Source organism: Ursus arctos, unplaced genomic scaffold, assembly GCF_023065955.2.
Source record: "Ursus arctos isolate Adak ecotype North America unplaced genomic scaffold, UrsArc2.0 scaffold_14, whole genome shotgun sequence".
Lineage (NCBI taxonomy): Eukaryota > Metazoa > Chordata > Mammalia > Carnivora > Ursidae > Ursus > Ursus arctos.
The window spans coordinates 13,389,084-13,413,463 of record NW_026622808.1 but is presented as its reverse complement, the minus strand read 5'-3'; the positions used below and the strand labels follow the sequence as shown (position 1 = coordinate 13,413,463).

Below are 24,380 nucleotides of genomic sequence, written 5' to 3'. Positions count from 1 at the left end.
AGGCAGCGGTTCCCCATGGCACCCCTGCCCGCCACCCTGCCCCACCCTGGGTGGCAAAGTCCCTGGAGACGTCACCCTCGGGTCCCAGCCTGGCCTGTATGCTCACCCCCACCCCCTCTTGCCCATGTGGCTGCCACAGCAGGGCGGGCACCAGGCCGGGGTGAGTGAGGCCCTCGCGTCAGGCACGGATTTGAAGGGAAGTCCAGAACTCAGCCATCAAAATCAACATTCCACAGACAAATGACTTCCTGTCCCGATCCACAGTGAGCAACAATCCATCTCTTAAGTAAAAATAGGATCTGCCCGGCATGACCCTGCCTGGCCCTGGTTCTAATAAAACGTCATTTACAGAAACGGCTGGGCGACCCACGGCCACCGGGAGCCAACTAGGTTTCTTAAATATTTCGTGGAAAAGTTCTTTACCCTGATTATGGAGTGGGGGTGTTTGGCCTCACCTTACCTTGTGCGCCCAAGGTGGGCGCCTGGCATGCTCTCCCCTAGTCGTGGGTCAGAGCCAGGAGCTGGTTGGGGGAGCCCCCAAGGGTTCCTGACGCGCAGAGTGAGACTGGCACCCAGAAGGGTGTGGGCAGCGAGGAGGCATGTCTGGTCCCACCAGGGACGGCTCTGGGTTTGTGGAATCCGGCCCTCGGGCTCATCTTGGAGCCCACCCCCTCACCCCCACCCCCCTCCTGTCCTGAGGTTCCAAAGCCGCCTGGGTCACAGGGAGCCCCACCGACAACAGACGGAGAGCGAGCGTTAATTCTATCTGTTTAGGAAGCTGAGTTTGGGAAAAGGGAAAATATAGGATCAAGTTACGGAAACTCACCCTGGAAATGCCTCGAGCTCAGCTGGTCCATTTTGCCCAAAATGTGGGCAGGGGACCCGTGTGGAAGATGTTCACGAAGTGGCTTAACTTGCTTCCCCACACCCAGGGCCTTGGGTAGGGTGGGGTACCTGGCCACGCCCGGAGGACCAAGCACCGTGCCTGGACCGGCCGCAGGACTCCACGGGGCTCACTGCCCAGAGGGAGACAGCAGGGGGCAGGGGGGAATCCAGCGCAAATGCCCTTGCGACCGCAGCTTGGGGATGTCGTGGTTTTCCCTTCACGTGGCGGGAGGCTGCACGCGCAGCTGGGCGCCCGTCGCGCCTTCTGCCCAAACACAGCTGGACTTTCTGTGTCTGGTCCCCTGGATTTCCCCATTCTTGCTTTTGCACGTGTGACCACTGTAGACCAACTGTCCCAGAACAACGCAGGAAGGCGCTTGCTTCGTTGGCCCCCCCAGGGGCAGCGGGCGCTGGGGGCTTCTCAGACGACCCCGCAGAAGGGGAAGCAAGAGCCACAGGGAAAGAGCCGCCCAGTGGCGTTTCTCGCTGCCGGGTTCCCTGCCCTCATGGGGGGTGGGGAGTCCAGCATGTCTGGCTCCCGCGGCTGCCCCCCTCGTGGGGGCTCTGGGGCTGTCCGCACATCACCCCTCCCCCGTGCCACACCCTCTGCCTGGAATGCCCTTTGCGTCTCTGAGGGAGGTGTCTGCGGGCAGGCGGGCAGGCGGAGAGCACGTCCTGGGGAAGTGATGCAGAGAGCACCCCCTCCCTGCGGTCTGACAGTTGCACGGCGCTTCCGGGCGGCCGCGGGCCACAGGTCAGCCTGACGGTCAGGGGCGGCAGCACCTGGGTGTTCGACCCCAAGGCCACCCCTGCCCCTGCTCCCGGTCACTCCAGTCCTGCAGGTATGGGCTCCCGGAGGTGTGCTGGGGTGGGGGGGCAGAGGCAGCACCTCGTGGAGGTTGGGGTGACGGGGGTCTGGGTGGGGCAGGGCCGGGGACCAGGCTGCCGAGCTCTGGGAAGGAGGCCCCCCGCACGGGTCCCTGGTGTGTCGTCGGGCCCCCAGCTGACCCTCCCACCCCTGGCATGCCCTCACAGCTGGACATTCTGTTCAGTCCATGTCACAAAACCACAGGGTCCTTCCCAGTATCCTGAGAAGTTGACGTTCCTGCCTCACCCATGAGGAAAGGAGCCCAGAGAGGGCGACACACCGTCCCAGGGCCACCAGCAGGTCAAGCGGGGCAAGAAGACCGAGACTGCCCCCACTCTTGCCTAGCTCCCCACACCCCCCCACACACCATCGACACCCCAAGCATGCCCACCCCCGCGTGCCCCCAACTCTGACCTCCCCTCCCCTCCCCCCGCAGCATGAGCGACCCCAAGCCACCCAGTGAGACCCCTGGGCCTGACGCCCCCACCTGGCCGACTCAGCCCACCTACAGCAACCTTGGTGAGCCCCCCGGGGGCCCGGCTGGGGGACGCGGGCCGGCAGGGGCGGGTGGCTGAGCTGAAGGGCTGAGGCTCTGGTTACCCCTTGGGGAGCCCTGTGCCTGAGGGCCGCTCAGCTCGCTTGCCGCATCCTCCCTAACGCTCTGCTGAGAAAGGAGGAAAGCCGGGATCATCAGCTTGTAACATGAGCAAGCTGGGGTTCACGGGGGCGGGGGGCATCTGGCTAGAGCCACGCAGGGACACGGGGTCGCCTGGTGTGGGCCCCCACCTCTCTGCCACCGCTGCTCGCTCCTCCCTAGACTGGGGATGGCATTCGTGCCCCAGGGGGCCAGTCCTCTCATTCTGTAGCGGGTGCAGCGGTAGCTGGGGGGCCCGAACTCCGCATGTCCTCACCCCCTTCCCCGCTGCCCTCCAGGTGAGGTCCGCGCCCAACTGCTGCCCTCCAAGGCCTGCCGCCCCCGGACATCTGGGCCCCGCTCGACTGACTCGCAGCCCCCGCCCCCACCCCTGCCCAAGAAGACCCTGGCCAGGACCCAGTCCCTGCCCACCCACAGGGTGCCCAGCTCCAGCCCTGCTCCGGCGGGGCAGCCTCGGAGGCCCCTTCTGGGGTCCCACAGTGTGGACGAAAGCCAGGCAGGCAATGGCCAAGCTTGGGCCGCCGGTCCCCCTGCGGAGCTGCACTTCCCCTCGCCGGACAGCCTGCTGGGCCTTGCCTTGCACGACCTGCATCGCCCCGAGGCCGTGAGCGCCATGCTGGAGGCCCGGCAGCTGGAGGGCCTGCGCACCGTGCACGCCCGGCTCCAGGCCCGGCTGCTGGGGGGCCGCCCCGGCCCCTGCCACCCAGGCCACGGCTTCCGCCTCCTGGACAGCTCGCCGTGCACGGAGAGTGGGGATGCCCTGTACTACCGCCTGGTGCGGGTGGGCGACGAGGCGTGGCACATGCTGGCTGCCAAGGTGAGCCCGCCACACACACACCCCCGGAACTTTCCCAGGGTCCCCTCTTGGGCGTACCCCAGAACACACAGACAGCTCGGGCCTCCCCGCTTATTTTGCAACTAACGCAAACTAACACCGTCAGCCCTGGGAACCACCTTTCTGAAGCGTGGGGCCACGGGCCTGCAACTCGCCTGGTCGTCTTAACCCCCCACACCTCCCGGGAGCCCAGGAGCCTGCATTTTAACGCGGTCTCCAGCGAACTCCGGCGCTAGGCAGCCGCTGAGTTCAACAGGCGCAGGCAGCTGGTGGCCACCTCGTTAATGACCATCATTGGCCACCGTCAAACGTCGGAGCCCTTCCGGGTGCCCTGAGCCACTCTGAGGACCCCAAGATGCCCTGCCCACCGGCTCCCTGCACTCCCTGTGTGACGCAACCATCACCACACTGTCATAAGATCCTTCCGTTTTTATGCGCCACTCAGGAAAAGGAAAGATCCCCGTTAAGCCACCCCGCGTCACACCCACCACCGTTTTGGTGGGTCCCCGGCCATTAGACAACCCGGGCTGGCAGGGGCCCGTCCTTTCCGCACCCTGGAGCACTGAGGGAGCACGGTGTCGCGGGCCTCCTGCGGAGCGGACCATGGGATCCTGGCTGCAGCCCAGAAGGCCCTGGGGGCGTAGTTTTTAAACCCCCCCCCCAGTTGATTCTAATGTAATTCCCAGAGCTGATGCTCCCCCTGGCCTTCTAGAAAGAGCTTTGCTGTCCAGTACTGCGGCCGCTGGCCGCTGGGACTTCTGAGCCCTTGAAACAGGGCTGGTCCCCACGGAGACGTGCTGTCAGCTGCACACCAGATCTCCAGGACCCACGATCGAAAAATAGCCACAATGCGAAACACCTCATTAGTAGCTCTGACATCCAAGACTGCTGCGTGATAACGTTTTGGATATATTGGGTCAAATAAAATAGAGTGTGAAATTTATGTTCACATTTCTTACCACGTTTACGACGTGGCTACTGGAGATGTTCAATTACACCGCGGCCCGAGTCGTATTTCTCCTGAACGGCCCGGCCCTGGCCCCTGCGCGGCCCCCTTCCGCGCGGCCCCCTTCCTCGCGCCCCTTGGCAGGCTGCACTTTGACCCCGAAACACCATCCTCCGTAGCACGTGGGCAACAGACCTCCAAATTCACACATAACTCCTGCTGCTGGAGGCCGAGCAGCCGCTTCCCCCCTCCCCAACCGCAGTGGGCGCAGGCAGGGCGGGCAGGAAGGCTTCCACGGTCAGGCCCCTGATGGCCCCCCTGTGCCCCTCAGGTGCCCAAGCCGGGAGCAGAGAAGCCCCACCCGTGGGGCCTGGAGCTGCAGGCCTCGCTGGCCCCACACTTCAACCTCCAGGAGCTGTGTGGCCTGGTGCCCGAGGGCGCGCTGCCGGACGTGCCCTGGAGAGGCCCCGTGGTGCTGGCAGCCGAGGTGCCCGAGTGCACAGTGAGCCAGTGGCTGTCAGAGGCGGGCAGGCGGCCGCGGCACGCGGAGTTCCCCCGGCTGGTGGCCCTGCTGCTGCTGCAGCTGAGCTCAGCCCTGGAGCACCTGGAGGCGTGGGGCGCGGTGCTGGCGGAGCTCCGGCCAGAGAACCTGCTGCTGGCGGCACCACGGGGCTGTGCAGCGGCAGGGCCCCCACGCCTGCTGCTGGCCGACTTTGGCCGCGTCCACCCACGGCCCGCGGGACCCCCGGGCGGCCACGCGCGGCAGCTGAGCTGCCTGCTCCGCGTCCTACTCGGCCCTGCTGCGCCCTCGGCCACGCCCTTGGCGGCTGGCCTGGAGACCCTGGCGGCCCAGCTGGCCCGCTGGAGGCCCTCGGCGGCCCAGACGCGGGGTGCGCTGCAGGCGCTGCTCTGGGGGCCTGGGCCTGAGCTGCTCCGCCAGGGAGCCCCGCTAGGGCCCTGGCTGCAGGTGCGCCGTGCGCTGCTGGTCCTGCACCTGGCCGAGCGGGCCGCGGCTGGGGAGGCGCCGGGCCTGGAGGACTGGCTGTGCTGCGAATACCTGGCTGAGGCCACGGAGGCCTCCCTGGGCCACGCCCTGGTACTGTTGTGGGACTGATGCCTTCCAAGGGCCTCGCCGAGAGGTAGGCACCCTTCCCGGGACTGGGGCTAGAAGGCCAGTGTAGATTGCCCCCATGATAGAGGGGACACCCTCTTCCAGAAAGAGTGAAGGACTGTGGCCACCTCCTCTCCAATGCCCGCCCCTTCCACGCTGGGGACTTAGGCCCAAGTCCTCCCCAGGAAGGCCGGGGGCTGGGGGCTAATGGCCAGTGCCTCCTGAGGCTTTCTGACGCCAGGACAGCCCACCCCTCTTTCAGGGGTGGGCACTCCCTGTCAGCCAAGGTCTGTGTGAGGGTGCGGCTGTTACCCCCACCATCCAGCAGAAGCGAGGCTGCCCTTCCGGTGCTCGAGTCTGAGGGTCACGGCCTCAGTGAGAAGGTGGACACCGTCCTCCGTGCTGGTAGCAGAGCCATCTCTGGCCCCGGAGCACCCCCTCGTGCTGAGGGTGGTCAGTGACTCTTCGTACGAATATACTTGTCTAGACCCGCTTGGGTCTCCAGGGGGAGGGAAGCTCCTAGAACCTGAGACACCCAGCCCACCCAGCACAGCCCGCCCCTGCCCAAGCGTCCCCACGGCGTCCTGTGCCTTCTACCTGCCCCACTCTCTCCACCCACCCTGGCCTCCGCGCTCTTCCTCCGTGAAATTCAATTCCATCCGGCCGCCACACTTCTGCATGGGCCGCTCCGCCAGACTGCCCGAATCTCACCTCCTCTAAGCAAATAAAGTTGCCCCTCCTGGGCCCACTGTCGCTCCTCCCCGTGCCTCCCCGCTCGCTCCCCCGCCAGAGCACCCATCACCCCCCAGAAGTATTTATCTCACGGCCTGCCATCTGGCCACCTCACCCACCAGGCTGAGTTCCCTGAGGGCAGAAACCAGGCCTAACACAGGGTAGGTGTTGAATCACATAGGGTGATGGGATAAACTGGCAAGGAAGACTCGTCAGGGAACCTAAGGGAGAAGGTCTCAGTTCACACCTCTGAAAAAATGGACACACAGGCCCTGAGGGGCCCCACTGCCCTTGCCTCTGGGGCTCCAGTCATGCCCCCTCACTTCCCCTCCCCCGTCATGGCTAACCTGGAGGTTTCTCTCCTGCTCAAGCATCTCCCATGGCTCCTTAGTACCCTCAGAATACAGTAAGGCCCCTCCAGCAGCTCCACAGCTCTCTGGCCGACACTTCCTGCCACACTGCCTCCCTGGGGAGCTTTCTGACCTCCAGAACTTGCCCGAGCTGTTTCTTCCCCTCGATCACTCTCCCTCTACTCGGCTGCTTCAGACTCCTATTCATCCTTCAACACCCCAACTGCAAAGACCTTCATCCATCCTTGCGCTCCCCCCAGACTGGAGTGTTGTCCAGCTGTCCCTTCAGACCTTTAAAGGCCAGCTCCATCCTCAGGTAACTGGACAGCCTACCCCAGCCCCAAATATATATTCCAGCCCCTGCAAGTACCTTTCCTGCTCCATAAAAGATGCCTCCTTTTCCAGGCTCTCAGCAGAGGCCTGGAGGTGAATCTCTAGGCCATGCTCCCAGATGTGGCCAGCAGGTGGCGCTGCAGCCCTGCCGATCTTGGGCCTTCAGGACCCACCCCCCCTCACCCCAGCGGACCCTCTGCAGGCCCCTCTTGTCTGCCTTCCTGCATCCCTGCTGTGACCCCCACCGCCAGAGCGCTCCTGCCCCAGCATAACCTTGCAAGGCCCTCCCCCAGGGGTACTAGTGTCCATGGGGCCCACACAGGTGCTAAGGGTGGGGCCCAAGTTCAGACACACCCCCACACCTCAGCGCCTCAAGTCCCAGGCAGCCCAAGCCACACCCCACACATCAACCAGGAGCAGAAGTGAACCAGTTCAGGGCGAGCAGGAACTCAGCCAGCAGGCAGCGTGGCCATCCCAGATAAGGCACAGGAGCAGTAGGCCCAGGTTTGGGGTGGGGCAGCCAGGCTGCTGCGAAGGGCTGTGAAAACGTGAGGTAGAGGCAGCCCACAGCCCCTGGGGGCCTGGCCTTGCATCGGATCCCACAGGCACGGGCCGGGGCCAGGGAGGTGAGGCGGTTCCCCTTGCGGAAGGGGGTCACACAGCTCAGGACACACGCACGCCCCCTTGCCCCACACCCTCCAGTCCGGGGTGGCGGGTGGGGACAGTGGCCAGGGGAACACCACTGAGCCAACACAGGTCTTGGAGGTGTCATCACTTTTATTCAGATTTTTCAGAGCACTAGAAGGGTAGATTAACACCGATCTTTCGAAGATAAGAGACCTAAGATTTCCAAGAGCCGTCAAATGAGAAACTCCTCCTCCAAATACAGGAACAATCGGAATCATCTTAAACCAGCAATAAAAAAGTAAAATATAAACTTTTATTTAGAATTAAAGCAAGTACTTCAGTATCACAAACACAATATTAAACTTCAAGAAATATACCGCTAATTTGGAGTGAGCGTTTATTTGCACAATCACAACATGCGGACGAACCCAGCAGAGATGAGCGGACCTGCCCTCTGCACCCTAGCGCAGCGGTCGGGCCCGCCACCCGCACCACGCGCAGCACGCAAGGGACTGCGATCCAGGGCTCCGGCGGCAGCAAAGCGCGAGGGACGCAGGCGGCACTGCCACTACTCCTCCTCACCCGAGGACTCTCTCTCAAACGTGTAGGCCATGAAGCAAGCGTCGGGTCTCTTGGGGACGAGGGGATGCCCCGGTCTCACAATCTCAAAGCCCATAAAGCTGAAGGTCCGGAGCAAGGCGGCTGCAGAGGAAACGGAGTCAGAGCCGCTGCTGGGGCCACCAGCGCCCTGTAGGTGTGGCAAGACCCTGTGTGCCCCGCCCCCCACCCTGCCGGCCCCACCACCCAGGGCAGCAGGCACCGGAGTCCCCTACCTCTGTCATCGCGGTTCTTGTGGAAGCAGATGAAGACACGGGCGGCGTGGAGCCGCTCCTCCGCGAACTCGAGAAGAACTGCGAAGCTGAAAGGCCGACATCAGCTCCGCCAGCCCTGCCCAGGGGCCCCCAGCCTCATTTCCGGGGAGCACCCCCCCCATGCTGCTGGCATTCCTGGCAGAGCAGCACCCCAGTCACCGCCACCACAGCTCCCCCCACCCCAGCCCCAGAGGCAGATTCTCCCGAGAACGGCTGGCCCACAGAAAAGCCCCAGCACCCCAAAATGAGGAGGGCCAGCCTGGCTCCTGACTCAGCCCTCACCTGTCCTTGCTCCCCTCGGGCAGAGCGCCGCCCGGGATCTCGACGTAGAGGCAGCCGCTGCTCAGCACGGCTCTCCAGTTAATGTGTTTGGAACCCGTGAGCCTGGTCTGGACGTTCAGAATCCTCGTCTTGCTGTTAGACGTTAGTTCCTCTGTTACATTCAGCCGATTATCCTGCCGGAGAAGAGCGCCGACCTGCACCTCACACACCAGCCAGTTCTCACCGCTGGGGCTCCTGCCTGCTGCCTCACCACAGCCAACACTTTGCAGAGCCCCGAGAGGCACAAAAATGACACACATACACCCCCCCCCCCCAGCGCAATGCTGTCTGGACAGGGGAGAAGGGCGCTGGGGCCAGTACAGGGGCTCCAGGGACGCCCAGACCCCAGTGGGAACCCAACCCTGAAGGTTAAACCAAGCCGTGGAGGTGAGAAGCAGGTGCACACAGGTGTGCTACCCCCCCCCCCACCATGGCAGCCAGAAGGATGGAGTACTTACAGAGTAAAATAAATTAGCTGAAAGATTGTGATCCCTCTGACTATTCCCTCGCCCACCTGGGATCTTCAGGGGTGGGTGAGGGACATCAGGAGCACCACCGAGGCCCTGGACCCAGGTTACTACAGCAGTTAGGAGAGACCCTGGAACTGGAAGAAACGGGGCGCTCAGCCCAACTGGGAGGAGCCCCCCCAAGGCCCAACAGAAGGCCAGGGCCCTCCCAGTCACCGCCCTCAGCCAGGCTCGTGTTTACACTGCGAGCCACGGCCACTTCCGCCTGTCAGGGCAGCGGGCCAGCGCTCGGGGCTCGAAGGGCCCCCCGGGCTCGTCCCTGCCCCCCCCCCAGCCATCTTACACCAGGCCCCGGGCCTGCCCCCGCCCTAGCCCTCCCTGTCCTCCGAAAGACTTCCCGTTTTCCACCCGCACCGCGTCGACTTCCCCTTCTCCCTCCCGCAGGCCGCGCAGAAAACCGAACCGCCGGCTCTTCCTGGCCTCCGGCAGCCTCCCAGCCGGGCCAGCCTCGAGCGGCGCCCCGGACGGCACCCCTCCCGCACCCTCCCCACGGGCCTCGGGGTTGCGTCATCGCGGCAGACGCGGCCCGCGGCCCCGAGGGAGGTTTTCACAATCGGCGCGCTCGGCAGCGCCAGCAGCCATTTGCTGCGCAGTGTAAACAGGCCCCAAAGTCGCCTCCATTTTGCACGGCTCGCGTCGGGGTACCCCCCCCATCCGCGGCCCGACGGCCTCCGGGCTCAGGACCGCGTCCGCGGGCCGCCCCCCCATCTCCACGGCCAGCCCAGGGGGCGCCGTCAGAGACCCTGCCACCTGCCGCAGACGCGCGTCGTCGGAGAGCCCTGGCCCCGGGAGGCGAACACGACCGCCCCCCGACGAAGGCGGCCCCGGCCGCGTCTACGTGGCGCCCTATGCTCCGCGCTCCCTCGGGGGCCCCGGCGGGGGACCCCCGCTCGGTGGCGCTGCTCCCCCGTCTGCCCCCCCCCCCCGCGGCCCACGGCAGCCGGCCGCGCCCGCCTCGCGCCCACCCCCCCTACCCGCCCCCCGCCGGGCCCCCGGGGACCCCGAAGCGCCCCCGGCGCGGGTGGCCGCCCGCCCCGCCCCCGGCGCGATTGAGGCCTCGACAAAGGGGCGGATCTCGCGCTCCCGGGACCTCCGTGGCGCCCCGCGGCCGGCTCCCCGCGAGCCTGCGCGGCGGCGCTTCTGGAAGCTTCGGGCGGGGGCGGGGGCGGGGGCGGGGCGCTCACCTCTCGCTGCTGCGGCCTCCGCGGCTGTGCAGGCTGAGGAGCGGCATGGTGCGGGTGGCGTGGACGGTGGTGCTGGGTTTATCCCCTTCCTTCTCTCTGGCGAAGCAGTGGCTGTTGAGGATCCGCTGCAGGGAGGATTTCACCATCCGGCCGCTGGGGTCCGAAACCAGAAAACCTCCGCTGCGCTTCTCCGCGCCGCCGCCGCTGCTCGCCGTTCGCAAAATGGCGCCGCCGCCGCCGCCCGCCTTTATAGGCGCCGCGCCCGGGCCACGCCCCCACGCCGCCTGGAACGCGGCCGCGCGAGGGGGCGGGGCCACGGAGCCCCCTAGAATTCCAGGCGCGCCCGCCCCTCTCGGCGTCTGATTGGCGGACGGCCAAGTGTGGGGCGGGGCCAACGCAGGTCCCACCCCCTCCATCGCTGGCGTCTCTCTGCGGGCGCGCGGGAGGCGGGGCGCCGTGGTGTCGAGAACGCGGCGCGCGCGTCTCGCCCCCATCAGCGGGGCCTGGGGTCAGGGGCGGGGGTCGTTGCTCTCTGCGGGTTTTCCGGAGGCTGGCGGTGGCGGCGTCTCCGCCGTGGCCGTTGTCGCCCTCGCTGGGGTCCCTCCCCCAGTGGGGCCCCCTGTCCCGCGAAGCTCGGGGCGACAGAGGTCCCCGTATTCGCAGGCAGAGGTCCCAGAGCCCCCACCCCATTTCTTTCCGTGATAACTTCGGAAGTGTCGGTCCGGCGGTAGTTTTCTGGGTTCGGTCTTGCACGTTTCAGAACAGCCGCAGTTAAACAGAGAACCTTCCATGCTGAAGATACTCAGATTTAGTGAAATCGTGCTTGTCGCGTCCGAGCTTAGCCAACGACCCTCCGGCTCGCAGAGAAACTCAGACCCTTCCCGGAGGAACGCAGACCCCTCCCAGGTCAACGTAGACCCCTCCCTGGGTCAGTGCAGACCCCTCCCCGGGTGAACGCAGACTCTTCCCGGGTCAATGCAGACCCCTCCCCGGTGAACGCAGACCCCTCCCCGGTGAACGCAGACTCTTCCCGGGTCAATGCAGACCTCTCCCCGGGTCAGTGCGGACCCCTCCCGGGAGAACGCGACCTGTCCAGGCAGGGGTCCTGCTCCAGAACTTGAAGGTGGGAGTGTTGCCGGTGATCGAATGGTCCGCTGACCTTGCAGATCCTGCTTCCGTTCGTGGTTTTACTTTCAGGCCCAAGTAGAGGCTCAGGAGAGCTAGGTGGGACAGAAGCAACTGCTGTCTGTTTCTTTGTCTTAAAAATCGTGCCTCTCGTTTTTATCTCATTTTTATTTCAATCTACTGTGTCCGTTTGGATTAGAGACACAAACTTTCCCCAAAGAGACCCTGAATGATTGCAAAACCCACAGGAGCTTTCTCTCCAAAGCACACGCGCTGAATCCCCGTGTGTCTCTCAGTTCCCTTCCAGGGGGGATGCGGTGTTTATTACTCTACAATACTTCCAAGTAAAAACGGCCTGGCTACAGCTTCCGTACATGCATCATGAACACTCCACAAAAACTCTAAGAATTGCTTGTGTTGGGCCAACCAAGGAATTTCCCGGGAAAGAATATTTAATCCGTGACTGTTTAGAACTGCAGCCCGTGGTGAAAATTAAAAGCGAGTGGATTCCTCGTTAACTTTCCAGGTGTTTGCCGTCATGGCGCCGAGGCTCACACTTTCACGGCAAAGGCTCCCTCCAGCCCACCCACCCTCGGGCGCTGCACCGCTGTCCTCACTGTTCGTAGCATCAGTGTCTTTGGTGTGGTGTAGGCCCTGTCTTGAGGCTGAAAGAGCCTCTGAGTTTTGAAATCTGGTTTTGCTTTTTTTGGTTTTTGGTTTTGTTTTGGGGGGGGGGGTGTTGCCTCTTGTTGGCTCTCCAGTGTTTTGCACAGACAAGTGATTTGGGGCCGAGAGTCCAGAATCCAGACCTGCCACGGGTCACTGGGTCATATGGTGTTTACCCCCCATGCCTCAGACCAGAAAGTGACAGAGGTCACGCCCGACCCTCAGCGCTGGTGGGTGCGAGACTGTCTCTGGCCTGGTCCGGTGAGCACCCGAACGCCTCACCTGGGGGGCAGAGACTGCACAATGAGGTGTAGCCCTCGTCAGCCCACAGGGAACCGCCCGGAGCCTCGAGGGACCCAGGACTTGGGTGGGAAGGGTCCCTTCTTCCTTGACAGGTCTTGTGCTGTTGCTGGCCAAAGCAGTCTTTGGATTTAAAATCATTGTGGGTGGAAAAGCGGAAAATGAAGCCTCTTGGTAAAAACAAGTCGCAGCAGCTCGCGACGAAGCAGAGGTTGGAGAGGAAAGGGGTACGTGTGGGGTCAGGTAGGGCAGGGCATCCGAGGCAGGGAGAGCCGCTGCGGGGAGGGGCAGGGCATCTGAGGGTCGCGGCATGGGGCAGGGATGTAGGAGCAGTGTCCCCTGTCCTCCTGAGGAGGGTGGGCTCTGGGTCGGGGGATGGCTCCCTCTGCTTGCTGTCAGGGAGGTGGGGGCAGCTGGGTCGAGGAGCTTTTTCACCAGCGTTACTGGCTGTGGGGGCAGAGGGGGTCCGGGGAGCCTGCCACCACCAGGACTGGAAACACCGAGGCCAGGTCAAAATGTCTTTCCAGATTTCATCTGCATGAAGAGGCTTGCTCGCTGCTGGATCCTGGTTACCGCACACGGCGTTCAGGTACTCAGGCCGCAATGGATTCCCACTGTGCACGCTCAGGCCGGTCATGTCTGGGGGCCATCCTGGCACATCTCTGGTCCCCAGCACTCGGTGCCAGGAGCTCCCTCTGTCGTGACAACCACAGATGTCCCAAGACACCGCCCCGTGTCCCGCAAATATGTTCTCCTTTCTCCATCTGCTCTGGGTGCGCCTGTAAGTGCTGAGTCTGTGAGGAAGGCACCTCCACTCTCAGAGGACCTGGGGGGGGTTGCGGAGGAAGGCTCCAGATCAGGTGCTCGAGGCAGGCTGTCCTGGCTGGGCTTGCTGGGGACCAAGAGAGAAATCAGACTGCTGGGATGGGCCTTGCTGGGAACAGGAGTCTGTGAGAAGTGAGGGACCCCCTAGACCGAAGGGTAGGAAAGAGGGGTATCGGGGAGGGCTTCTTGGAAGTGGTGAGAGCTGAGCTGCAGGTCCAGGACAGCAGAGGATGTGGTGCGAGCATGTCAAGGAGGGAGAGAGCCTCTGTCTCGTGTCCGGGTGAAGTCAGTATGGCAACGTTAGGTATCTGGGGGTGCCAGGGAAGCTGGGGGCCTCGGAGTTTTCAAAAGGATTTGTATAGTTGGCTGAATAATGGCCCCCAAAACGTCCCTGTCTTAGTTCCAGAATGTGTGGATGTGTCACCTCACGTGGTGAAAGGAACTTTGAAGTGGGAGCAAGTCAAGGCCCCGAGGTGGGGGTGACCCTGGGCTCCCGGGGGGCCCGGCGTCCTCATGAGGTTCTCACGAGAAGGAGGCAGAGGGCGGGAGTCCCAGAGACGGCAGACCCCGCACTGCTGGCGGTGAGGATGGAAGGGGCGCCGCGGGCCAGGAAGAGGCAGGAGCCGGGTCTCCCTGGGGTGTTAGGACTTCTGAGCCCAGAACTGTCAGAGAATCAGTCCCTGCGGTTTTAAGCCACTAAATTTGTGACGATCACAGTGGCCCCAGGGAGCTCCCACGTGGAGCAAGGCCGACCTCCGGCTTCTGGGTCAGTGACAGCCGGTGACATGGGAGTTTCAGCCAAACGCATGGATCTCTAGTTCTTGCTGAAGCGTTTCAATGTCTACATCTGACTTTGAAAGGGACAGTAAGATGGGTGACGGGGCCGCAGACACGCAGCTGGAGCCGGACAGAGCAAAAGCAGGAACCATCACCCGCGGGATGGAGGTGGGAGGTGTGTGGTGTGTGTCTGCCGGAAAAGCTCCTCAACCGTTTGGAAATTTTCGTAATAAAGTGCTAAAAACTAAAACCAGAAGAAGCTCAAAGCTCCTCTTACCATGTCCGGCCTGGCCTGTTCTCCGATCCCTGCTCCTGGGAACAGAAAGGCAGACGGCCTTTGGACCGTGGACCGAGCAGCAGGAAAACAGGCGAGAGTTGTGGCAGGTGTCCTCCTGCCCGTGCGTCGGGGCCAAGGAAGGCTCCGCCGGCTGCAGTCCGGCCGCCAATCCACGCACGCGTCTGCGGCCGAGAGATAAAGCGCGGGACGGCAGACCACACGGGTGGCATTGGGACAACTTCGCAGACACGTGCTGAGAGCCCCCGAGGGGAGGGATGACACAGACGTGAGCAGGGCTTATCTCAAACCCTGGGAACCGTTCCTCTTATCTCTGTAGTTTCCATCTTCGTGCTCCTCGATACAGCCGGCGTGGCAAATGTTTCCGCAGAGGGTCCGTGATAGAGGAAAAACGGTCGCAGGCGGGGTCTGAACATGAAGACGCGGCTGTTCTGTACCCGGCCCCCCGCGGCCCCCTCCTCTGTGCTCACCAGGTGAACCGTTGTTTGTATAGATTTTCTGTTGCTAAATATGGGACCCACGGGGCGCCCGGTGGGCTCAGTCCGAGGAGTCCCGACTCTCCACCTCGGGACTGAGTTTGAGCCCCATGTTGGGCGTGGAAATGACTTAAAAAATAAAGCCAAGAGCAATGGCGTTCACTGAGGACACTAAATATCTAGGAGCATATTTCTTACCAGACTGTTTTGTGTATATTTTTAATATCTGTGTTTATACCATATGTGTGTATGTGAAATACCCTGCATTATACACATTTTAATACACTTGTATATTTATAAACACGTATTTTGCTGTGTCTAGTTTCATGGTATTTATTTATCTATCTACCTTATTCAATGTATTATATCTCTATGATAATAATTAACATATAATATGATTTATTGTAAATAATATATTTATTCTATATGTCTGTATCTTTATCTGGAACTCCTAACATTTTGTAACAGGTTTGATCTGATAGAATTCATATACTATGCAATACTCTCATATTTTTAAAATGTTATTTATTTTTTAGGGGGGGAGGGGGAGAGGGAGAGAGAGAATCTTAAGCAGGCTCCAGCCCAGCACAGAGCCCGACACGGGACTTGATCTCACGACCCTGAGATCATGACCCGAGCTGAAACCAAGAATCGGACGCTTAACCGAACACACCACCCAGGTGCCCCTGGAACTCCTTGTGATGTAACCTTGGGTTATCTTCCCACATTCTAATATTAAAAACCACCTTTTCTTACTGGTGACTAGTCTGGGTTGTAAAGTGTATTTCCTAAAGCCGGTGTCAAGAACAAAAGAATTGAAAGGAGAGATTCAAACAGGCATCTGCACACCTGTGCTCACAACAACACGATTCACGGCAGCCGAAAGGTAGAAACACCCCAAGTGTCCGTCCACGGATGAAGGACGAACACAGTGCGGCCCGTCCACACGCTGGAACGCGAGCCAGACCTCAAACGGAAGGGATCCCGACACCGGCCACGACGTGGACGGACCCTGAGGATGCCGGGCTCAGCGAGAGCAGCCAGACCCAGAAGGACACATCCCGCAGGACCCCACTCCCAGGAGGTCCCCAGAGGAGTCCCGTCCACACAGACAGAGAGGAGCTGGTGGGAGCCAGGGGTGGGGAGGGGGTGCGGAGTCCGTGCTTCCTGGGGACAGCGTCTCTGTGTGGGGAGACGCAACGTTCTGGAGACGGAGGGTGGGGTGAGCGTGCTTCATGCCGCGGGCCTGTGCACCTGGAGACGGTTAAAGTGATAGATTTCATGTTATGTGTATTTACCACAATAAAAAAAATAATGAAAAATAATCCATGATGAACATTTTATAAAGACAGGATCTGACACTGGACGTGACCAAGTCACTTCCTCTCCCCCCACCAATCCCAGCCCTGTCAGATGGGAAGGAACAGATACAGCATGTCCCCCACTAACGGGAACATCCCTCAACTGCACACAGGAGCGAGGTGCCCACCCGCGCTGCCCCGGGGATGGACCCCAGCCCACAATGCTCAGGGAGGGAACCAGACACACAAGGCCCCACGGCGTGGGAGTCCACGTGTGTGACACGTCCAGAACAGGCTCCTCCACGGACGGGAAGGGGGCTCGCGGGGGATGGGGGCTGCGGGAGGGAGGTGAACGGGGAGGAGGCTGTCCTCGGGGTGACAATATTCTGGAGCTGCCCGTGGTTATGGAGTGGCTGTTGAATTAGGATCCTAGATCAGGAAACAGGCCTCTCCGCGGGTGCTCTGCGCCAGCCGGCCCGCGGAGGCCTCCGTCTCACCCTGGTCCCACGGGCCATCCCCGGCTGCTCCGGGATCGGGGACACGGTTGGCTTCACCGCGGCGGAGCCCGGCTCAGACTTCGTGCTTCACAGGCCTGCTGACAATTCGAGAGAGAAAGCAAGGTGACCTTTTGTGGGCTCCCTCACCTCCAGGACCTGCTTCTCTGAGGCTCAGAGCCAGAAAGCAACGTCCCCAGACCACTGTGGCCAGCCAGGCAGTGGCTCTGTGCTGAAGTGGGGGTGGGGTCCCCCTCTGGCCAAGGCCCAGTCCTGCTGCAAGGGTGGGGCCGCGCCAGCCCCAGCCCCCGGCGGCCCTCCTCCCCTCCCGCCACCGCAGTCTGCAGAGCGGATTGGCCCACGTTGCAGCCTCCAGCCACCTGTTGCTGTCTGTCTTGGGGCCACCCTCCCTGGGCTCCATCTGTCCAGCGGGCTCACCGTGGTGGCCGTGGAGTAAGTAGGGCAGGGGGCGGCCTGGGCAGAGGAGGGGGTCCCTTGGGTCCGGGGAGGGCATCTCTGAGGTCCATGGGGGTCCCCAACTGTTGTGGGTGCCCCCTACTTACCTAAGGGTGCCTGCCCACGGCCCGTTTGGGCCCCTCGCACAGTGCCCTGCTCCAGCCCCGGGGAAGGGTCACTCTTCTGACCAGAGGTGTTAGAACACACCCACGCTGGCGGCCGGGGGCACGAGGACCCCAGAAGCACGGCTGTGGGACGCCGGCAGAGCTGGGTTCGAGCGTGAGCTGCCTACCAGCTCTGGTGGAGGGCTCTCTCTGGAGACTCAGTTTCCTCATGTGCCCTGTGGGAGCAGAGGCCGTGGGAGGAGGCAGGGGCCCCAGCGTTGGCATCAGGAAGCCCCCGGGGCCCCCCGCCCCTGCCTGTAGTGGCCGGTCCTGCTTGCTCAGCCTGGGCTTCTAGACCGAGGGGCTGGGGCTTGCGTGCCAGGAACGGGTGCAGAGACCCCGCGGGGGCAAAAGCCTGAGGGGCCGGGCGGCTCCTAGGCCTGTTCCTCTGGCCTGACCCTGGATAAAAATAGTGCCTGGTCTCAAAGAACATGAGCCGACCCTGGGGCCAAGGGTTCTGGTCTGGGCTCTCTTCACTCATCTGCGTGTGACTTCCGGTGGGTCCCAGCCCTCTCTGGGCCCCAGCGGCCTCTGTGTGCTCAGGGAGGGGTCCCAGGGCAGGGAGGGGGCCTGGGCGGCCGGCAGCTGGGCCACGCCCGCCAGAGTATGAATCTGCCCCGTGAGGGAGGTTCCAGGCAGAAGGACCAGCAGGGGCTGAGCTGAGAGGCACAGGGCCACTTTATTCGTGTACAAAGGGTGCCCTCAGGTCAGGCCCAGGCCCACAGCAGGGGCTCAGCAAATGCAAGACGCCTCTGAATCAAGACGCCTCCTCTCTAGCCCTCCCCCTGCCCAAGCCCCACCGGAGGGGCTCAGACGTCTCCATGACAACCAGGGCCTTGCAGGAGCTGGATGGAGGCCTGGGCAGCAGCCAAGCAGGCGAGGACCTCTCCACACTGGCTGACCCCTGCCCCGACCAGCCCCAGGAGGACAGGGCTCAAGGTACCCACAGGGGAGCCGGCAGGACAGAGCCCCCCGCCCCTGTCCTGCTGTTGAGCTAGGGGGCTGACCGGCAGAGACCAGGACTAAGACTCCCACGTTGGACTGGCTCAAACTATGCTCCCTGTTTCTCGCCTCTGTGTCCATCAGTCCCTGGCGGGATCTCTAAGGAGCCCCAGAGGCATAGGTCCTAGGCCCCGCAGGTCAGGATTCAAATCCCAGCTTGCCAGCCAAGTGCTGTGCCTTTGGGCAGGGCCGCCTCTGAGCCTATTTGCTTTCTAATCTGTAAAATGGGAGCGATCCCCCACCCCTGGCCTGGCAAAGCCCAGCAGAGCCCAGCTGAGGGTGGGATGGGCCTGGGGGGGTGTCTCATGACCTTGACTCTTCCTTCTTTCTTCCAACAGCGATGCCCAGGCTGGCCGACTCTAGCAGCTGGCCCCATGTGAGTAGCCGGGGCCCTGGGGTTTCTGCCTGGGATGCCCCTGGAGTCAGGGACATGCTGGCCAAGGGGGTGGCTTTCTACACCCCATGGGAAGGGTCTGGGTTCTCTTGGAGGGACGAGGGGAAGGAAACACCCCGGCCCACTCATGACTTCTCATAGGTTTCTCAAGCTGAGGGCAGCCCCGCAGGCAGTGTGGATGCCAGGCCCAAGAAGACAGAAAAGGAGCCCGTGGCCAAAGTGGCCCCAGCACCCGGGAAAGAAAGGCTGAAAGCAGGAGCAAGTAGGTTTGCAGAAGGCAGGGATGAGGTGGGGGAGTGGGTATGGCCCAGCAAAGGAGGGCAGGCCCTGGGCTGGGTCCTCGGATCTGGGGGGGAGGGGAACAGGGTGCAGTGGGGCTGCTGGCTGAGTTCTGTCTCCACGTCAGCAGCAGTAATAGGGCTGGAAGCCTTCTCTCATTCATGGTAACAAAAGCTAAGGTGCTACTAGGCTTCAGTTAATTACCTTCTGGAGTATTCTCCGCATTCCAGGGAAGCTCTGAAGTATGCAGGGCTTAATTCCTGGGCCCAGGGCCGGGCCGCCGCAGAACCAGGCAGGGCAGAGCCCCTTGGGGCCGCGCCCAGCCCAGCCCTTGCTCCCCGCAGCGCCCCGGAGCCCCGCGCGCAGGAAGGTGCAGGCCTCGCCGCCCCCGCAGCGGCCGCCGCCGCCCCCAGCCCCGGCCCTGAGCGAGGAGCTGCCCTGGGGAGACCTGTCACTCAACAAGTGCCTCGTGCTGGCCTCTCTCGTGGCACTGCTGGGCTCGGCCTTCCAGCTGTGCCGCGGTGAGCCTGGGCAGCCCTCCCAGGGCAGCTCGTGTGCCCCCTGAGGGGTGGGTCTGTGTGTCTCCCCTCAGGGAATGGGTCTTATATACCTGCCCCCCTCCCCCGCTGGCCCCCTTCTCCCTGGTATGGACTCTGGGAGGAGTCCTCGGTCCCCCCAGTGCCCCACCTTGTGCACCCCCCGTTCAGCCACTGACCTTGTGCGCCCCCAGGGTGGGGCCTGGGCCCTCCCTCTGAGTGGGCTTTGGGGAAGAGTGCCTCTACCCCTTCCCCCACCGTGGACCTTCTGGGGGGGGGGCCCTTCCTCTCCCGGATTGGATCTTGGCGCACCTCTCCTCTGTGCACAGGTCCTCACCCCTCATGGGCCTTGCCCCCCAGGACTGGCCCTGGGAGCCCCCTTTGGGTAGTATGCACAGGGGAGCTCCGGCAGCCCGTGGAGAAACACGGCCAGCCCTTTATAACTGGAATGAGGGAGATTTGGAGGGAAGGGGGCGCCTTAGCAGCGGAGGCCAGGGGCCTTCCCTACTGAGGGCTCAGAGGGAGGAGAGAGGGAACTCTAGGGGGGAGGGCCGGCATGGCGGGTGTGGTCTGCACCTGGGCCTGGGCTGACTCGATTCCTCTCCCCTCCAAGATGCTGTGGCTGGGGAGGCAGATGCCCCTGCCTCTGTCCCTGAGCCATGGGTACCGCCAAGCTCGGCCCCGGAGCCAGCACTCGCCCCGGTAAGCGCTTCCATTAGGGGACCACGGGCGGTGGGCGAAGGGGCCCAGGCCCCGCGCAGGGGAGGTATGCGCTGACCCCACCATGTCACCTCACCCGCGTTGCTGCTGCAGCCGAAGCCCAAGGCTTGGGCGCCCCCACCGGGACCGCCGGCGCCGCAGCGGGAGGAGGCCGAGGAGGCCGAGAAGGCTGTTGGAGAAAAGCGCGCGCCCAAGGAGCCTCCGCGGAAGGAGAGGCCTCGGAAGGAGAGGCCGCCGAAGGAGGAGAGGCTGCAGAAGGAGAAGCGGCGGAAGGAGGAGCGGCCTCGGAAGCAGGAGAAGCCGCGGGCCGCCAGGGAGCCCCGAGGAGCCCTACCCCGGGGCTGGGAGGTGCGCGAAGGGGGCCATCCGCACTGGGCGCAGGACTCCCGAGACCCGGGACACAGAAAGAGGCAGGCCTGGGACTCCCCGCGGCGCGCCGACGCCGACCGGCCTCCGGGCCGCCAGAAGCACCGGGCGGGCAAGGGGCGGGACTGAGCCGGGCCCGGGTCCTGGGACACAATCTTGGGACACCCCCCCCCGGGGCGGGGCCCGCGGTTCAGCGAAATAAATTGAATGCTGCAGCCCAGGGTCGCCTGCTCCGTTGAGCCTCCACGCCGGAAGCTGCCGGGCCCGAATGGCGGATGTGGAAGCTCCAGGCGCGGAGGTGGCGTGGGGGCGGGAGTCGAGGCAGTGGCGCCGTCGGGGATGACCCCGCCCCACCCCCAAGGGACAGCCGGCCAGGAGGAGGCCCCCGCCTGTCCCTACACGCACGTACACATCGGCTAGTGCTTGCTGGGCTTTATTGGGGCGATAGTTGGGGTCCGAATAAATACGGGCGGGGACGCCACTCGCGGCGCGGCGCGGGGTCACCGGCAGCCGCACTCAGTGGCCACCATGTTGGGCACGTGGTGCGCGCGGATGCGCTCCTCCGACAGGCTGACGAGGAGCTTGCCGGCGTAGGCAGTGGGCACGCAGCACGGGGCGCGCGCCAGGGCGGCGCCGCGGGCCTGCATCTTGAGCAGCAGCACCGCGTGGTTGCCGTAGCGCGGGTTGCGGTCGGACTGCGGCCAGCCGCACGCGCCCTGGCAGTTGTTGGCCTGGTACGTCTCGGGGATGAGCACGGAGCGCTCGGCGCGCAGGTCGACGCTCAGCTCGCGCAGCGCGCACGGCCCGTCCGCCGCCCCGGCCCCCGCGCTGCGCTGTGCCCGTGGGGGCCCGCTCCGCTCGCGCCCCCGCCACTCGGCGCGCAGAGCCTGCAGCGCTTTGAGCAGCAGCAGCGCGCGCAGTGGGCCGCCCGGGCCGCCGGGGTCCCCCGAGTCCCCGGGGCAGAGCGCGAGCAGGCGCTCCAGCAGCGGCGTGGCGGCCGGGGGCAGCCCCGGGAGCTCGCGGAGCTCGGCGGCCGCGGCCCGCAGCTCGGCGGCCACGCGATGCCCTAGGCCCGCGGCCCAGGGCACGGACTCGGGGCCCTGCAGTGGCGCGGGGTCCCCGGCCGCGGCCGTGGAGGGTGGCAGCAGCAGCAGCAGCGGCTCCTCCCCGTCGAGCAGGCGCTCCTGTGTCGCGGGGTCGGACAGGTTGACGAGGCCCTGCGGGAAGCCGGCCAGCGCGCCCGGGTCCAGGGCCAGGCGCGGCGGCGAGGCTTTAGCCGGGGGCCCCCGCAGGGCGCGCACCAGGCGCGTGAGCGTCTCCAGGAAGGGGTCTGCGCTGGGCGGTGGCTCCTTGGGCTCCTGCTCCTGGGAGGGCCTGGAGGGCGGAGTTGGGAGGTATGAGCAGGTACAAGGTTCTTCCTCTATTGCCCCCCCCCCAACCTGGGCGCGCGCACACCTGGGTGGTGGGAAGGGCACTTGGTCCAGGAGGCCATGTGCGGGCATTGGTGTGGGCCCAGGCGGTGGCAGCAGGAGCAGGGCCGGGGTCATCCGTGTAAAGCAGCGGGGGTCGTGGCCGAACAGCAGCTCCTGCAGCTGGGGGGTGCTCAGGGGTGCACCCGCGTGGCCTGGCGGGACCCGGGGGTGGCTTAGTGTTTGGGGGCCAAGAGCAGCCTGCCCTTGCCAGGTCCCCTTCTTTGGGAGCCTACCATCGCCTCGGGGTTGCAGGGTCAGGGTGACCCCAGGGCTGTGCCAGGCCCCCGCTGGGTGGTCCACGGCCAGCACTAGGTAGCGTGTGTCCCGGGACCAGCAAAGGTTCTGTGGAGATGGGGGCTCAGCCAAACTGGGTGGGGTGAGAATGCCAGCCCTGCTCTGCCCGCAGCCTAACCAGGACACTTGGGACCTTGTTCGGTTTTAAAACCCCATTCCTGGGGCGCTTGGGAGGCTCAGTTGGTTGGGTGTCTGCCTTTGGCTCAGGTCACGATCCCGCAGTCCTGGGATAGAGCCCTGCCCCTTCATCGGCCTCTCTGCTCAGCAGGGAGCCTGCTTCTCCCTCTCCCTCTGCACCCCTCTCCCCCCTCCTCTCTCCCCCAGCTCTCTCTCAAATAAATAAAATCTTAAAAAAAAAAAACCACCCCACCACTCCCACTCCCCCTCCTCTGCTGGGCGAGGGCCCCTGGAGGCCCCGGGAACAGGCCCATTCAGTGCCCTGGTACCTGGGTGCCTGGCAGCCCAGTCCCTGTGACAGTGACCTCAGGACCAGGCCCGGGGTACAGCACCAGCAGCGCCAGCTCTAGGGGACTGGCTCCTCCAGGTGGGGGGTCCTGGAACTTCAGTGAGAATGTTGGCTCCCAGGTCACTGTGGCCAGAATAGACAGGGAGGGGACGACACCTGAGCCACTGAAGCCCAAGCCCCTCCCCAAAGCCCATCTTGCATTCTGGCAGGGAGAACCCCCCACCTCAACTGGGAGCCTTGGGGACCTGGCGGAAGAGGTCTGACACCGGTCATTCGACAGGGTGGGTGGCAAGGCTGCCACAGGTCACCCCTGACTCCCTGGGGTCTCTGTCTGGGGCTATCTGTTGGGGGAGGCCCATTCCCCCAGTGGGTCTGAGGCCAGTGGCTCCCGGGGACAGGCCAGCTCGCACAGCAGGGATGCCCGGGGCGCAGGGGAGGCCTCCCTCGGCTGGACCTTAAGGTGGGCTGGCCCCACTCCCTTGGGCTCCTTCCCCAGAAGTGCGGGAGTGGGTGGGTTGGGGAGCCAAGCTTTGGGGCTTCGAGGAGCCCGGGGAGGGGTCTGCAGCTGGGGCCCTGGCAGCGCCCGGTCTTGAGAGTGTGGCCATCTCCCTTCTCAGGAGACCGGAGCCAGACCCCCAGCCCAGCTCACGGCGCGGCCCCCCACCTACCTTCCTGCAGGTGCAGCACCGCCAGCCGCCGCCCCCTGGGCTCCCCCAGCCACGCCTGCAGCTGCCGCAGACGGAGCAGGCCGGGCTGCCCTGCGCTGGCGGTGCAGACCCCGAGGGCGGCCAGGTCACGGGGGCCCCAGCGCGCCTGCTGCACAACCTCGAGGAAGGCGTGCTCGTAGCCTCTCAGGGCCCCCGCCACCCGAAGCAGGGTGCTGCTCCTGTTGCCAGTCTGGTCCAGGGTCACCAGGCACAGGGGGTCTTGTGGGCTGCCTAGCGGCCAGTCCCAGTCTTGGTGGAAGATGAGCCCCCCAGTGCCTGGCTCTCCAGGCGAGGCTGGGGCGCTGGAGCCCTCTCCTCTGGGGGCCCCGGCTCCCAGCAGGGGCCCCATCACCAGCAGTACCAGGGCCGGCGGCCGGAGCGGCAGAGCCCACATCCTGGCTGCCGGGAGGGCTGGGCGGCTCTGGCTTATATGGGGAGAGCCCAGGCTGTTTGTGCAGGACAGCAGCCCCTATCTCCTCCTGGGATGTGACCTTGGGGACCAGTGCCTGGCGCCCCACCATGGCCTGGGACAGGCTGGGAAGCTTGCTCTCAAAGCCCCTTCTGTTCCGGCCTCACTGCCTATCTTCCTACCCATGATAGAAGGTGCAGCCTGTGACCAACTTGTCAAAGGCCTGTCCTTGAAGAGGTCTTCCCCCCCCCGGAGATGGGAGCAGGAACAGGAGCAGGGAGTGTCGCCCCAGACTATCAACAGCTCTGGGATCATGGCCGGGGGGGGGGGGGGCACAGGCCTGGACCAGGGCAGAGGGCGGATGCCCCAGAGAACTTGGCACTGGGCTCTGATGGGGACCCCGTGTCTTGGTGTTCAGACTGCTGGGGGGGGGGGTGGGCCCAGGCAGTCCCCCAACTCAGCTGGGGCTCCCCAAATGCTCCCCCGCACTGTCCCCAAGAGCGAGCAGCCGCAGCTCTGCCCTCCTCATGAAGGAGATCCCAGACCCACTGCTGGCTGGCTGGGCCTGTCCTCACCCACCAGCGTCCTGCAGGGCACACGGACACCAACG

General features: G+C 64.2%; 4 protein-coding genes across 4 annotated transcripts; 2 read left to right on the top strand and 2 right to left on the bottom strand.

The window, feature by feature from the left end:
- Window positions 1-2,190: 2,190 nt before the first annotated feature.
- PEAK3 (PEAK family member 3) lies at window positions 2,191-5,303 on the top strand. The gene is made up of 3 exons (XM_026480759.4): window positions 2,191-2,272; window positions 2,687-3,225; window positions 4,521-5,303. Exons 1-3 carry the CDS (start codon window positions 2,191-2,193, stop codon window positions 5,301-5,303), a joined length of 1,404 nt encoding a protein of 467 aa, XP_026336544.3.
- Window positions 5,304-7,474: 2,171 nt separating this feature from the next.
- On the bottom strand, window positions 7,475-10,483 carry OAZ1 (ornithine decarboxylase antizyme 1). The gene is given in 6 exon segments (XM_026480984.4): window positions 7,475-8,044; window positions 8,176-8,261; window positions 8,497-8,669; window positions 8,994-9,080; window positions 9,082-9,139; window positions 10,247-10,483. Coding segments are annotated over 6 exon segments (684 nt in total). The 5' UTR covers window positions 10,393-10,483; the 3' UTR covers window positions 7,475-7,910.
- A 5,661-nt stretch (window positions 10,484-16,144) lies between these two features.
- JSRP1 (junctional sarcoplasmic reticulum protein 1) lies at window positions 16,145-20,635 on the top strand. Its single transcript, XM_044377812.3, has 9 exons — window positions 16,145-16,191; window positions 16,437-16,631; window positions 16,744-16,958; window positions 17,903-18,064; window positions 18,466-18,503; window positions 18,663-18,783; window positions 19,145-19,321; window positions 19,950-20,038; window positions 20,150-20,635. The coding sequence occupies exons 1-9, from the start codon at window positions 16,145-16,147 to the stop codon at window positions 20,549-20,551; spliced, it is 1,446 nt and encodes a 481-aa protein (XP_044233747.1). The 3' UTR covers window positions 20,552-20,635.
- A 219-nt stretch (window positions 20,636-20,854) lies between these two features.
- AMH (anti-Mullerian hormone) lies at window positions 20,855-24,078 on the bottom strand. Its single transcript, XM_026480758.4, has 5 exons — window positions 23,323-24,078; window positions 22,635-22,777; window positions 22,128-22,236; window positions 21,878-22,046; window positions 20,855-21,796 (listed from the first exon to the last, which is right to left on the bottom strand). The coding sequence occupies exons 1-5, from the start codon at window positions 23,753-23,755 to the stop codon at window positions 20,923-20,925; spliced, it is 1,728 nt and encodes a 575-aa protein (XP_026336543.2). The 5' UTR covers window positions 23,756-24,078; the 3' UTR covers window positions 20,855-20,922.
- Window positions 24,079-24,380: the final 302 nt, after the last annotated feature.

Coding starts and splice junctions, on each gene's coding strand:
- PEAK3 (XM_026480759.4), top strand. CDS start 2,191: ATGAGCGACCCCAAGCCACCCAGTGAGACCCCTGGGCCTGACGCCCCC. Junction 2,273..2,686: donor GCCCACCTACAGCAACCTTG/GTGAGCCCCCCG, acceptor GCTGCCCTCCAG/GTGAGGTCCGCGCCCAACTG. Junction 3,226..4,520: donor GGCACATGCTGGCTGCCAAG/GTGAGCCCGCCA, acceptor TGTGCCCCTCAG/GTGCCCAAGCCGGGAGCAGA.
- JSRP1 (XM_044377812.3), top strand. CDS start 16,145: ATGTCCCCCACTAACGGGAACATCCCTCAACTGCACACAGGAGCGAG. Junction 16,959..17,902: donor CTCACCGTGGTGGCCGTGGA/GTAAGTAGGGCA, acceptor CCTCCTCTCTAG/CCCTCCCCCTGCCCAAGCCC. Junction 18,065..18,465: donor CCAGGAGGACAGGGCTCAAG/GTACCCACAGGG, acceptor TTCTTCCAACAG/CGATGCCCAGGCTGGCCGAC.
- AMH (XM_026480758.4), bottom strand. CDS start 23,755: ATGTGGGCTCTGCCGCTCCGGCCGCCGGCCCTGGTACTGCTGGTGATG. Junction 22,237..22,634: donor CTGGGCTGCCAGGCACCCAG/GTACCAGGGCAC, acceptor CCATCTCCACAG/AACCTTTGCTGGTCCCGGGA. Junction 21,797..21,877: donor GTGCCCTTCCCACCACCCAG/GTGTGCGCGCGC, acceptor TCCGCCCTCCAG/GCCCTCCCAGGAGCAGGAGC.